The following is a 13592-nucleotide window of genomic DNA, read 5'->3' as shown; positions in this document are numbered from 1 at the left end:
GTTTAAGTCGTATGCAAGTTTTGTTATCAGTTTACAGAGAAAATAAATGACAAAACATAACTCAGTGGTTATTTCGCCCCTCGTATCATTAACGACTGGTAAAGTAAGTTACCTCCCCATGTTTCTTAATATTCGCGTATATTTCCGTTTCTTTTAGTTTTTAGTATAAAATATTTTAAAATATTAAAAAAATTTTTTGCATACTTCATTCATTTTGGATATATTTCCCATTTTCATATTAAAAAAAAAAAAGGCGATCTTTCGTTTGTAGTAGCACGTTTCCGTCGATGATTTCCGTAAAAAACTTTTATTTTTTTACATATAGGCTTGCGGGAACATTTGAAGTAATGAGAGCGAAAGAGACTAAGAGGAAGCGATTTTATGACGAGGGAATTTCTTTTTGAAGTTACCGAAGCATTGATGTACATGTGTGTGTGTGTGTGTGTGTTTGATGGGGTGTGGGAGACAGACAGTATGTTGTGTAAGTGAAGTGCTTCTGTTAGTGTGTGTGAAGAGACAGAGTAATGTGTGAAAGAGAGAGATAACTGAAATTTTTTACTCGGTGTATGTGTATATGTATGTATGCATGTATGTGTATGCATGTATATGTATGTATGCATGTATGTGTATGTATCTATGTATGTGTGTGTGTGTGTATGTATCTATGTATGTGTGTGTGTATGTATGTATGGCCGATTCAGTGTAATTTTTTATTCGGTGTATGTGTATATGTATGTCTGAATGTATGTGTGTGTGTGTAAGTATGTGTGTGTGTATGTATGTATGGCCGATTCAGTGTAATTTTTTACTCGGTGTATGTGTATATGTGCTTCGGTAACTTCAGAAAGAAATTCCCTCGTCATAAAATCGCTTCCTCTTAGTCTCTTTCGCTCTCATTACTTCAAATGTTCCCGCAAGCCTATATGCAAAAAAATAAAAGTTTTTTACGGAAATCATCGACGGAAACGTGCTACTACAAACGAAAGATCGCCAAAAAAAAAAAATTAGGCATCATTTTGTTGGAGAGGTGCGTTTCGAAAAGAACGTCAGCTGTTTTGGCTGCGATTAATTTTCTGTTTCGGGTTTTCTTGCTTTCATTTTGACATTTTTGGTGAAGCATGAAGGATCTTGACTTGACACATTTATTAGTTTTTTTATTCACTATTTTCTTCTTCCTTTTCCACCTCTTCTTCTTCCTCTTTTCCTTCTCCTCCTTCTTCTTCTCCTCCTCCTCCTCCTCCTCCTTCTTCAGTGAGAGAACAGTGCATGCTATCAAAGTGACACTGGGGTAAAATATAGAAAGCCCACTATACCCATCATGACTACCCGTCTGATAAGGGTACACCAGGCCCATACATCACAACCACATGTGCGCGACATGGTGATCTCATATCAAGATAAACGTTGCATGACCCTTGCAGGTGGAGGCTCAGAGTTTTCTTCAGGTCGAGTAGCCCATCCTGCTCAAAAGGTCCCTGAATAAGGGTTGTTTAAGGATGTTGAATGAAACACCCATGTTCCGAAGGTGAGTTAGCCAAACCCCAAAGAATCCCTCTCAACACATGGCTATAATGCTCCCCCACTACGTCTGCTCGTGATCAGAGATGCACATATCGTCAGCCACGAAGGGACATGCTCAACTGGTTAAGGTCCAACAACTGACAAGCAAATCTCTGGTATTGAGCAGAATATTTGCTGTAGCCCATCTTTCATACCAAGACAAAACAATGTACATGATAACACTTCCAATCAGTTAAGATCAGAAGCCATGAGAGCCACTGCCTGTGACTTATTATTATTACTATTATTATGAAGTGGCGAGCTGGCAGAATCGTTAGCATGCTGGATGAAATGCGTAACGGTATTTCACCCATTGTGACATTCTTAGTTCAAATTCCGGTGAGGTCAACTTTGCCTTTCATCCTTTTGGAGGTCGATAAATTAAGTACCAGTTACGCACTGGGGGTCAATGTAATCGACTACTTCCCCTCCCTAGAAATTTGAGGCATTGTGCCTTTAGTAGAAATGATTATTGTTGTTATTATTATTATAGGTAGTGGGTAGCGATTTTCTCCACTACTTCAGGGAGTTACGATCCTGCCTGACACGAGTCTCGGGCTCAGCTGGCTCCGGCTGACAGTACCCAGTATGGGCCCCTATCCAGGGTTACGGAAAGGAGACAACTTTCAAAGAAATCCGGAGTGGAGCCCCATAGGTGGTTTAGTGTTTGACTTGACACTCTTCCGGCAGCTCCTGCAACCAAGCCGGTGCCAAACGTAATGCTCTGCATTCCTTTGGACTACATCAGCAAGGTCGAGAGAGGAATCCTGACGATTGGGCTACCCAGGATTTTCTTACATCTAGCCCAGGCCTGCGCAAAATTGGAGAGGAAACTGGAGAGGACATGAAATGTAAAAACCAGACTGGATTAGTTTATGCGCAACTCCATTGTCTCCCGAGACAAAAGGGTGTCAACAATTATTATTATTATTATCATCACTGAGGTCAATGAAATTGATCCTTCCCCCTCACCAAAATGGCTGCCCTTACGGCAAAATTTGAAACCATTAATATTATTATTATTATATTATTATTATTATTATTATTATTATTATTATTATTATTATTATTCTGTAGTTTTATTTTTATCACATGCTTTCACTTCACTCCCCAGCACAGCTCTGTCTTATGCATTTGTCTGAATGTTCTTTCATCATACCTAATGCGCCTATTATGATAGGAATTGTTCCTGGTTTCAGATGCCACATTCAAGTTACCTCTTTTCTAGATCTTTGTTTTTTTTGAAAGTTTCTCTGTTTCTAGTAGAGATGAGATGTTACAGAATAACTGAAAACGTGAGGAGGGGAAGAGGCAAGGGCAGTAGTGAAATAGCCTCATGTAATACAACACAGACATTTAAATTGATTGGGTTTTTCTAAGGATGTCAGCAGTACTTGCCAACACAATCTTATGGATTTCTCTGAGACATGGTTCTTCTGGGATCTTATCTAGATGTTTCTGACATCCCATTTTTTTTTATTATACCTAGGGCACCTACAATAACAGGAACAGTTCTCGTTTTAAGATTCCACATCCTTTCTATTTCAATTAACAGCTCCTTATATTTACTTAATTCGTCAAATTTCTTGACCGATGCCAGACTCCCCTGGCACCTATGCCGGTGGCACGTAAAAAGCACCCTCTACACTCACGGAGTGGTTGGCGTTAGGAAGGGCATCCAGCTGTGGAAACACTGCCAGATCAGACTGGGCCTGGTGCAGCCTTCTGGCTTTCCAGACCCCAGTTGAACCGTCCAACCCATGCTAGCATGGAAAACGGACGTTAAACGATGATGATGATGATATATTTTTATCAGTGGGAACACTTGCATCTATTAGTCCTAAAGTATTTTCTTCTCTGTCTTTAATAATTATGTCCGGTTGATTTGCATGGATCATTCTGTTTGTGAAATCCCAGAGGATAGTGATATTTTTATCCTTAATGACTAGTTTTGGATGATGTTCATACCAGTAAGCAGGCAAGTGCTGATTTTGTAGTGTTTACATATTATCCAATGTAAATACTACTCTAACCCTATCATGGCAGTTTTTGTATTTATTTTGTGTCAACTGAGGACATCCTGAAACGAGATGGTTGACTGTTTCAGGAAATGTGTTGCAGAATCTGCATTTAAGGTCAGTACTATTTTTTAAAGAACCATTAGCCTGATAGTTCTCTCTTATTTAAATTCTTGTGGAAGAGGTATATTCCACTGTTCAGGCGGTTGGCCTGTTGTCACTATCCTCTCGGTGGCAGATTAGGTATGCCTTCCTAATACACAGACATACTCTTAGGTTACACCATCTGCAAGGATTCCTAGACACTGAGTGTGTGTGGGCTCCGTTTGTGAGGCTTGTCTCCATCACAGAGCAACAGCCCAGGGTGAAGAAAAGACTGAGAGTGGGCACCTGGCACCCAGAATGTCAGACAATGGGATTGGTGGATGTTCTGCCTTGAAAATTTATTCAGGATTAGTGGTGGGGAAGTGCAACAATGTTCTCAGGGAGACTCTGTGCACTGATGAGAATGAACTGACTAGTCTGTTACGGAGGACTTTCCGGTCGGGAACTATCATGGGTAATTTTCAGTTGTCCTTGGCCTGGCAGTGCTACTGGGGAGGGGGGCACTACCAGTTCAAGATAAACTCTGCAGGCTCAGATGTGCTGTCAGACGGGCTTGTCCGAGGTGCATGCAGAGTGACGAAACCATTTTGCATGCTCTTGTTTAGTGTCCAGGCATTGCTGACTTGTGGAGTTATGTTGAACAGCTGCTGTAACGTGTGGGACGGATCCATCTGTCAGCCGAGTCTGTAGTGATGATTGCACTACCGTCCTCCTTCAATCAAGTAGGCAAGGCAGTTTTCCTTTGTCTGGTGGCTATGGCAAAAGAGGTTGTTTGGTGGACAAGGCTGAAAGGCCTGAGGACAGATCCATTCCTCTTTGGCAGAGCTCTCATTGACTTCCTCAAGTTTCACTTGAAAAGGAAAGTGAGAGTGAAGAGAGAAGGGCTGTCCTCGAGTGAGTTTATTGAAAGGTGGGTGAAAGTTGCAAAAATGGCAACAGTGGATGGTCTCTAAGTGTAGACCTGTGAGTCGGAGAGAAGGAACTGGAGAGGGGTTTCATGGAAATCTCGGACAGTGGGGTTCCTTGATTATCCCTAGAGGCCTTCCTGTATCATCCTCCCTGCCGCTTTTTTTTTAAACCCTTGTATGCTATGCAGATGTCCCTTCTTTTTCAGTGTATGTCATGTATACTTAATTTCTTTCCTTTTTTTTATCATTCTGTAGCAATATTGTTTTCTTCATTGCTATCTTCACTGTTTGAGAGAAATATTAGGAATGATCTCGTTTGAGATTACAAACATCTTTGGCTAGTTTAACCTTGTTGTGTCCACTATTTTGATTGGTTGGCATCTAAGCGCGGTCTTTCTCCCTACTTATTTCGTGCCACTGGCCAAAGCCAACCAATCACGGCCTTTGGTTAAGGTCCCATTTCCTAGGCTCTGTTGAGTCACCTTACTTCTATATAAGGGAGTGTTTTCAGTATACTTGCATCTTTGGTTCCAGTCCTTATAAGGGCTAACCTCTGACCACAGAGCTACTCAACATGTTCCAGTCACAGCGACAGACGATCAGCCACGACGACGCTAATGTACACCCGCAACAGAAAACCAATTTCTATCTCCGCCGCCGTCGTCACCATCATTGTACCAACTTCAAGTCGCCATCACCATCGTCCACTTCAGACATGTACACACCAACTTCACAGATTCAACTCATACTGTTAGTGTGAAAATCTCACCACGGAAAAACAGTTGCAGTATATATATCTGAAAGAATATCTATATCAAGAGAAAAATAACCAAGCAAAACATGATATGAAGACGCTATAGTAAACCAAGCGACAGACATAACGTCATCGCCAACATCGTCTCTATCTACGAAGATTTAACTTGTACACAAGATAACTACAGATTCAACTCATGCTGTTAGGTGAAAATCTCACCACGGAAAAACAGTTGCAGTATATATATCTGAAAGAATACGGGACCCCCGAAAGTTGCTACGGAATCCCACCTGCCGTCGCCCGAACTCGAACCCGGGATCCCAACAAGTCAAGCGACGATGATTGACCAGGCCCGATCGATCGTCGAATGTTCGCCACGGAACTCAGAGAGGAGAGAGACAACAACAACAACAGCAGGAAAAGACACAGAGGCAACCGAGAGAGACACAAAGAAATACAGCGGAAGGCAATTGGCTTACATTTAACCTACTAGTTTATATGACTATTACAACATCAAGTACATTTAAAGATAGCACATGCAAGAAATAGGTATACAACAGATCAAAGCATTTAAACATGCAGATACAATATAACAACAGCATCCGGGTACAATATCAGTTCAGATTGATGCAATATACAGTCCGGAGAAAACAGTTCTGTTTCAAATCACATTAACGTTACAGTTCAAATCACATTAAAGGCATATACAGTTCAATGTTCATTAAAGACTACAACAGAGTCTCTCTCTTTCTTTAACAGTTCTGTAACACAATGTTCATTTCTTTTACATTTCAATACATCGATTCTTTTTCTTCACATATCAAAACATACAATTAACACATACCGTTACATCAGCCAATGCCTCACATTGTAGTCCATCTCTATTGGCCGCCTAATCCGCTGTATATCTCTCTCTGTCACAGCAGAACAAACCATTACTAACTCGCTGTACAATCCCAACTGTTCACTCTCTCATGACTGTCTTCCTGTCATCTCTCAGTACACTGTCACCAGCAGAACAGCCACTGCTAAATCCAAACTACCAACTGCTTGCCCTGAATCCCAAATGCCGACTGCCACTCACAAACTGAACTGCTTATTTTTAAGGGGTGTTTACAACGAACTCTCCCTGACTGGCAAAAGGCCAAAGGTCCCCTAAAAGCTCATTACTCTTTCTAAAACAAAGGACTATAACTTTGTATTGTAGACTTTCAGTCTCCAAGCCAGCAAAGTAGGTCAAGAAGTACCGTGAACTGAACTATTCACAACAATATCTATATCAAGAGAAAAATAACCAAGCAAAACATGATATGAAGACGCTATAGTAAACCAAGCGACAGACATAACGTCATCGCCAACATCGTCTCTATCTACGAAGATTTAACTTGTACACAAGATAACTATAGATTCAACTCATGCTGTTAGGTGAAAATCTCACCACGGAAAACCAGTTGCAGTATATATATCTGAAAGAATATCTATATCAAAAGATAAGCACAACAAGTGATTCAACTAATCTCAGCTCCGAGACACAACATCTTGATATTGAGCTCTTACACTTCGTGTACCTCATGAACAGTAAATCTATTATTAACTCTATGCTCTGTACCTACTATGCCACACGCATTCACCCTTATTGTATCTGTCACACACACGAACACACAGACACAAACACGTGTTGTACGCACACATACACAATGCTTGCTAGCCCTCACAACCTTCTAACATTAACCCATTGTAAATAAAATAATATCTATCCCTCAAACAGTGGAACGGCTTGTCGTCAATTCATCTAAATTCTGTTGGCACTGCATTGTATAAAATTGTATTTATGGCTTATCTTATTTCGCTAGGAATGCGACCGTGTGACTTACCTATGTCACCAACCTCAACATACGGTCGTATTCCCTACAATTCCATTATATGTATACCCCAGCACTTTATGTCTATCTTTGTATTATTCCCCTCATCCTTCACACTTGTGGCAAATAAATGAAAGAATTATTATTATTATTATTATTAAAACCAAAGTGGTTGTTAGTAAGAAGGAAGATAAAACTCTCTTTCCTTCAGGTAAATGGTGCCGCTCCATAAGAAGGAAAGGAGTTGGAAGAAATTCCTTGTACTGTATCCAGTGTAAACTGTGGGCAGTGGAATCACAGGTAGATTAAGAGATAAAATTGTCTTTGTATGTGGCAGATGTGCAGGAACAATAAGCACTAAGAGCACACGGGACTTAGATTCTCTCAAAAACCCAGGAGGTTCTCTTGAGGTTGTAGATAGTTTCTGTTACCTAGGTGACCAAATTAGCAATGGTGGAGGATGCTCTGAAAATATTGTTTCTAGAATAAGAATTGGGTGGGTGAAGTTCAGAGAACTATTACCTCTGTTAGCAACAAAAAGGACCCTCTCTCTCAGAGTGAAAGGTAGACTATATGGTGCTTGTGTGCGAATGGCTATACTCCATGGTAGTGAGACATGGGCTCTGAATACAGAAGACGTGTAGACTGGAGAGAAATTAAGGTGGTATGCACCGTTGGATGTGCAACAACAGTGCACATGTACGGCAAAGTGCAAATGTGTTGAGAGAAAAGTTGGGCATATCAAATGTAGTATGCAAGAGAGAAGACTACTTTGGTTTGGACATGTGATGTACATGAATGAGGACAGCTGCATAAAGAAGTGCTGATCACTAAAAATGGATGGTACCTGTGGAAGAGGGAGACCCTAGTTCTTCTGTCTAGCTTTGCTAGTTCACTTTTTATCACAAAAGCTGCTAAGTAAAAATACTGCCCAAGTATTTACAGCCTTCACTAGATTCCGACCATTTAGTTTTGACTTCATTAGCTTCCTCCTCCTTCTCAATTTTCCTTTTCATTTCTGTAGTCAGATCCTAATACTCCAAGATACTTATAACTCTCTCCTTCTTTTAATGATTTTTATATCTGGCCATTAGGTAATTGGATGCCTTCTGGTCCTGGGCCCTTCCAATTTAGCATTCTTCCTAACACATTACTCATTAATGCGCTAGTTAATCTTAGATCTAGCTACTTCTTCCTTTGTTTTCTTTAACTACCCTGCATCTCCTTTTGATTGTCTGGCTTACACCAAATATTACTCCAGAACATTCTAGCTTCTTCTGCATTAGGTTCCTCATCTTCAGTACTTTCTTCTCCACTATTTATTTGGTTATAAAATCTCTTCTGGTCTGTCTCAAGTCATTTATTCTGTTGATACTGATCTGTTTGTTTTCTGATATCTGGAGAGCTTGCCTGCTATTGTTGTTACACATTGTTTCAAATCTTTTATTATTGTCCCAAATCCTTCTTTCTCTTTGACTAAGTATCTTTTCCCAAGAGAAGATTTGAATCTTGTGTTTCCTATCTTGTTCAGTTTCCAGGTTTCTATTCTACTCAGATCTTGTCTTAAAGTCTTCTCCTTATTTTGTAATTTCCTTTTTCACACTTGCTTTTTTCTAATTTGTCCTTGTGGAATATCTAATCTTTTAGTAACTACTACTCCTCCGGCAGAGATCAATGAGTGTCTTCTGTATTTTAGTATCTATCCTACTGATAACAGAATCTACTTTCTTAGTCATATCTAGCAACATTCTTCTGTTGGTACCCTTTAAAGAGAGCAATCTTTTTCTTACTTCTTTACTCATGAATTCCTGCAACACATCTAAAATCTTCTGATCTTCCTCACTTAAATCACTGGTGCCAGTTGTCCCTTCCTTATTGGTAGCACTATTGTTATTTTTTTCTTTAGGTTCTTCTTTGGTTTGAGCTGTATCTCTTATGTTGTTGTTTGTCTTTCCCACTGCCTGGTCTTTCTTTTCCAGTTCTCTCGTGATCCCTTCCACCTCCAATTCTGTCATCCACTTTCTTCTATAAACATTAGCTTGATCAACTAACTTGTGTGCTCAGTCACTTTAAACAAACCCTTCTCTACCCAAAGCGTTGAAATCCCTTTTCTATAGCCCTTTCTTTTAGTTATTTTTTTTGGCTCAAAAAGCAAAAACCAAGGCCATGTAGGGGGGCATGGAGTTATGTACAGGGTGGTGTTCATGTAAAGAGTTCAGGCCACTTGAGGTCAAGGGAGACTTTGAACTGAGCGGTCGTCGGCATCTTCACCATCTCGTCTGGCAGCTTATTCCACGGATCCGCAACCCAGGCGGAGAAAGCCCCTCTCCTTCGATTGAGATGAAATCGTCGCAGATAGAGCTTTTCGGAATGACCCCGCAGCCGACGCTCTGGAGCAGGAGTGAAGAACAGCTCTTTCGAGAGGTTACACTTTCCACTTATGATGTTGTGAGCAAGAATGAGATCTCCACGGCGTCGTCGTTTTTCTAGAGAATAAAGGTCGAGCGTCTTCAGCCTTTCTTCATAAGACAAATTCTTGAGACCAAGAACCATGCGGGTAGCCAGCTTCTGGACTCTTTCGAGATGCTGTATGTCTTTGAGGAGATAAGGAGAAGAGGCTTGAATCCCGTACTCCAATATGGGTCTCACCAGCGTGACATAGAGCGGTAGGAATATGGCTGCTGTGAGCATTCCGAATGACCGTCGAATCAAGAACAGAATTCCGCGTGCTTGTTATGAGGTTTGAACTAAGTCTTTTCTTGTATCAGTGTTTGTATTGTGTGTTGTGTGTGTAGCGTAGTTGTGTTCTTCTGATGGTTACTGGGCCTCTTTTGTACATGTTGTTGGGCTTTGTTCATTTTATTGTGCATTTCCTGTATGAGTTTATTCTTGTGTGCTTTTTGGGAGTGTTGCACTGTAGTAGGACTCAAAAACACACACGTAAACCTTATTACCTTGCACAATGTGGTCAATTAACCTTTTAGCGTTTAGACTGGCCAAATCTGGCCCAATCATATAACTTGTTTTATATTTAAACTGGAAAGATCCAGCCTTTGTAACACTTACCCTACAATGTCATGCTAAAAAGATAATCACGTTATCACAATGTTTAAGCTATGAGATAATGGCATCGATTCAAAACAATGTGAATAGACAAGCATTGCATTTGGCTGAGGAATCTGAATGGTAAAGGGGGGAGATGGATTCCTGTCTGAATTCTGCCCAGTTGTTCTGATCTCTCTCTTAACTGTAATTATATGGGAGAGAGAGAGAGAGAGAGAATTTACTTTGACAACAAATGATGTATTTAATACCTTAACAATGTTTTTCCTAATTATTTTATTTTCATTTGCAGAGCAAAAATACATGTTGAAATCATGGAAAAGAGAGGTATTTATTTATTTTTTAATCACATTTATATAAAATTTTCTTTTTTGGATTTAAAGTTTCAAAAATAATACTTGTGAAAATTTACAGAAATAAAACAATAAAACTTTTACCCATCATCATCATCATCATCGTTGTTTAATGTCTGTTTTCCATGCTGGTTTGGGTTGGATTGTTTGAAATGGAGACAAAAAATTTTCAGTTTCCTGTTTTATTTTATACTAGCAGTATCGCCCGGCGTTGCTCGGGTTTGTAAGGGAAATAACTATATAAGCATTTATAGAGAGTTACTTCCCTTATATAAACCGAGCGAAAATGCATTAAAAATGAGGAAAAATTATGGTAAATTTTTTTTTAAATCGTAGACTCATCGTAGACGCGCGCTAATACCCAGAAGGGCTCGATATGAATCACGACTATAAGATACCCGGTTTTGGTTAAACTGCACCGCAAAATGTGGGAGTAGTTAGGAATCTAAATCGTAGGAGACAGACAGCACACAACCTCTCTTTTATATATAAAGATATATGTGTGTGTGTGTGTGTGTGTGTGTGTGTGTATATGTATATATATATGTCAGGTTGCTCTTGAGTGCTGCTGGTAACATGTAATCCAGCACAACCTGGATTTGGGCCATGAGAGGAACAGAGAGCTGGACTGACCATCGTCTAGTGTGTGGAAAAAGGAATTTTTCATAATGTCTAAAAGTCGACAGTCTGGTCCTAAGGTACCCAAAAAGTTAAATGTTGCAAACTTCTAATTACCAAGCAACTTGCAAAGATTCCATATAGGCGCAGGAGTGGCTGTGTGGTAAGTAGCTTGCTAACCAACTACATGGTTCCGGGTTCAGTCCCACTGCGTGGCATCTTGGGCAAGTGTCTTCTGCTATAGCCCCGGGCTGACCAATGCCTTGTGAGTGGATTTGGTAGACGGAAACTGAAAGAAGCCTGTCGTATATATGTGTATGTATGTGTGTTTGTGTTTGTTCCCCTAGCATTGCTTGACAACCGATTCTGGTGTGTTTACGTTCCCGTCACTTAGCGCTTCGGCAAAAGAGACCGATAGAATAAGTACTGGGCTTACAAAGAATAAGTCCCGGGGTTGATTTGCTCGACTAAAGGCGGTGCTCCAGCATGGCTGCAGTCGAATGACTGAAACAAGTAAAAGAGTAAAAGAGTAATGCTATAGAAAGTATCAATCTTGGCCCAAACAATCTATGGGAAGATTTCAAAACAAAAGTTTGTCAGTGGGATTTAAATCACATATGTCCAGTGACTGGTTCTCAGATCAGCAGAAATTCATGATCTACTTTTAGAAAAAAAAACTTAGGCAATACACTTCTTTCTCAGTCCTTGAACCCCAACTCAAAGCTTACAGAAAGCTGAAAGGGAAAGTGAAGACTGCTCCAAAGAAAATTAAACAGGAATGGTAGAATGATAGAGCAAAAGGGGCACAAGAAGCAGCTGACAGAAATGATGCCAAGGGTTCGTACTCTTATATTAAGGAGATATATGGCCCAAAATTTCTTCAGTATTTTCAGTGAGAACAGCAAACAGATGTTTGCTTCTGACTGACACCGCTTCTTTTCATAAGTTCATGTACGGCAAAGTGCAAATGTATTGAGAGAAAAGTTGGGCATAACAGGACTCAAATGTAGCTTGCAAGAAGACTACATTGGTTTGGAGATGTGAGGTGTATGAATGAGGACAGCTGGAATAAAGATGTGCAGATCACTGAAAGTGGATGGTACCTGTTAAAGAGGAAGACCGAGGAAGATGCAGGATGAAATGGTGAGGACCGATCTCAGGAAGATGGGCCTCGTGGAGGAAATGACAATTTACCAAGATGTCTGGCGATATGAAGTTCTTCAGAAGACCCAGCCACATCAGTAAAAACTGAATTCTGGAAGTGCTCTGTGTCCCACCCACACTTAACACAGAAACTTCTCGAACGCCCTACCACAACAAACCAAACTACATCTCTTCCTCACATCTCCTCCTTCATGCACTAGGCTTACATCCCACTCCCCAGTCCTGTCCTCCTGGCCCTGTCTCACTGCTATCCCCGAGCCCCTGATCTGTGTGCTCCACCCACACTTAACACGGAAACTTCTCGAACGCCCTACCACAACAAACCAAACTACATCTCTTCCTCACATCTCCTCCTTCATGCACTAGGCTTAACTCCCACTCCCCAGTCCTGTCCTCCTGGCCCTGTCTCACTGCTATCCCCGAGCCCCTGATCTGTGTGCTCCACCCACACTTAACACGGAAACTTCTCGAACGCCCTACCACAACAAACCAAACTATATCTCTTCCTCACATCGCCTCCTTCATGCACTAGGCTTACCTCCCACTCCCCAGTCCTGTCCTCCTGGCCCTCTCTCACTGCTATCGCCTAGCCCCAGATCTGTGTGCTCCACCCACACCTAACAAGAGAACTTCTCGCACGCCCTACCACAACAAACCAAACTACATCTCTTCCTCAAATCTCCTCCTTCATGCTCTAGGCTTACATCCCACTCCCCAGTCCTGTCCTCCTGGCCCTGTCTCACTGCTATCCCCTAGCCCCTGATTTGTGTGCTCCACCCACACCTAACACGGAAACTTCTCGAACGCCCTACCACAACAACCAAACTATATCTCTTCCTCACATCTCCTCCTTCATGCACTAGGCTTACCTCCCACTCCCCAGTCCTGTCCTCTTGGCCCTGTCTCACTGCTATCGCCTAGCCCCAGATCTGTGTGCTCCACCCACACCTAACAAGAGAACTTCTCGCACGCCCTACCACAACAAACCAAACTACATCACTTCCTCACATCTCCTCCTTCATGCTCTAGGCTTACATCCCACTCCCCAGTCCTGTCCTCCTGGACCTGTCTCACTGCTATCCCCTAGCCCCTCATTTGTGTGCTCCACCCACACTTAACACGGAAACTTCTCAAACGCCCTACCACAACAAACCAAACTATATCTCTTCCTCACATCTCCTCCTTCA

General features: G+C 41.3%; 1 protein-coding gene across 1 annotated transcript in view; it reads left to right on the top strand.

The window, feature by feature from the left end:
* Positions 1 to 13592, top strand: part of LOC115230164 (protein mono-ADP-ribosyltransferase PARP14-like) — a 48168-nt gene that overhangs the window by 9536 nt on the left and 25040 nt on the right. The window contains exon 2 of the mRNA XM_029800376.2: positions 10563 to 10597. Within this exon, the coding sequence (XP_029656236.1) occupies positions 10585 to 10597 (13 nt within the window). The 5' untranslated portion in view covers positions 10563 to 10584. The remainder of the gene's footprint in view (positions 1 to 10562; positions 10598 to 13592) is intronic.

This window comes from Octopus sinensis, unplaced genomic scaffold, assembly GCF_006345805.1.
Source record: "Octopus sinensis unplaced genomic scaffold, ASM634580v1 Contig14661, whole genome shotgun sequence".
Lineage (NCBI taxonomy): Eukaryota > Metazoa > Mollusca > Cephalopoda > Octopoda > Octopodidae > Octopus > Octopus sinensis.
Note: the sequence above shows the minus strand (reverse complement) of the source record. Positions and strands in the feature narration are given on the sequence as shown.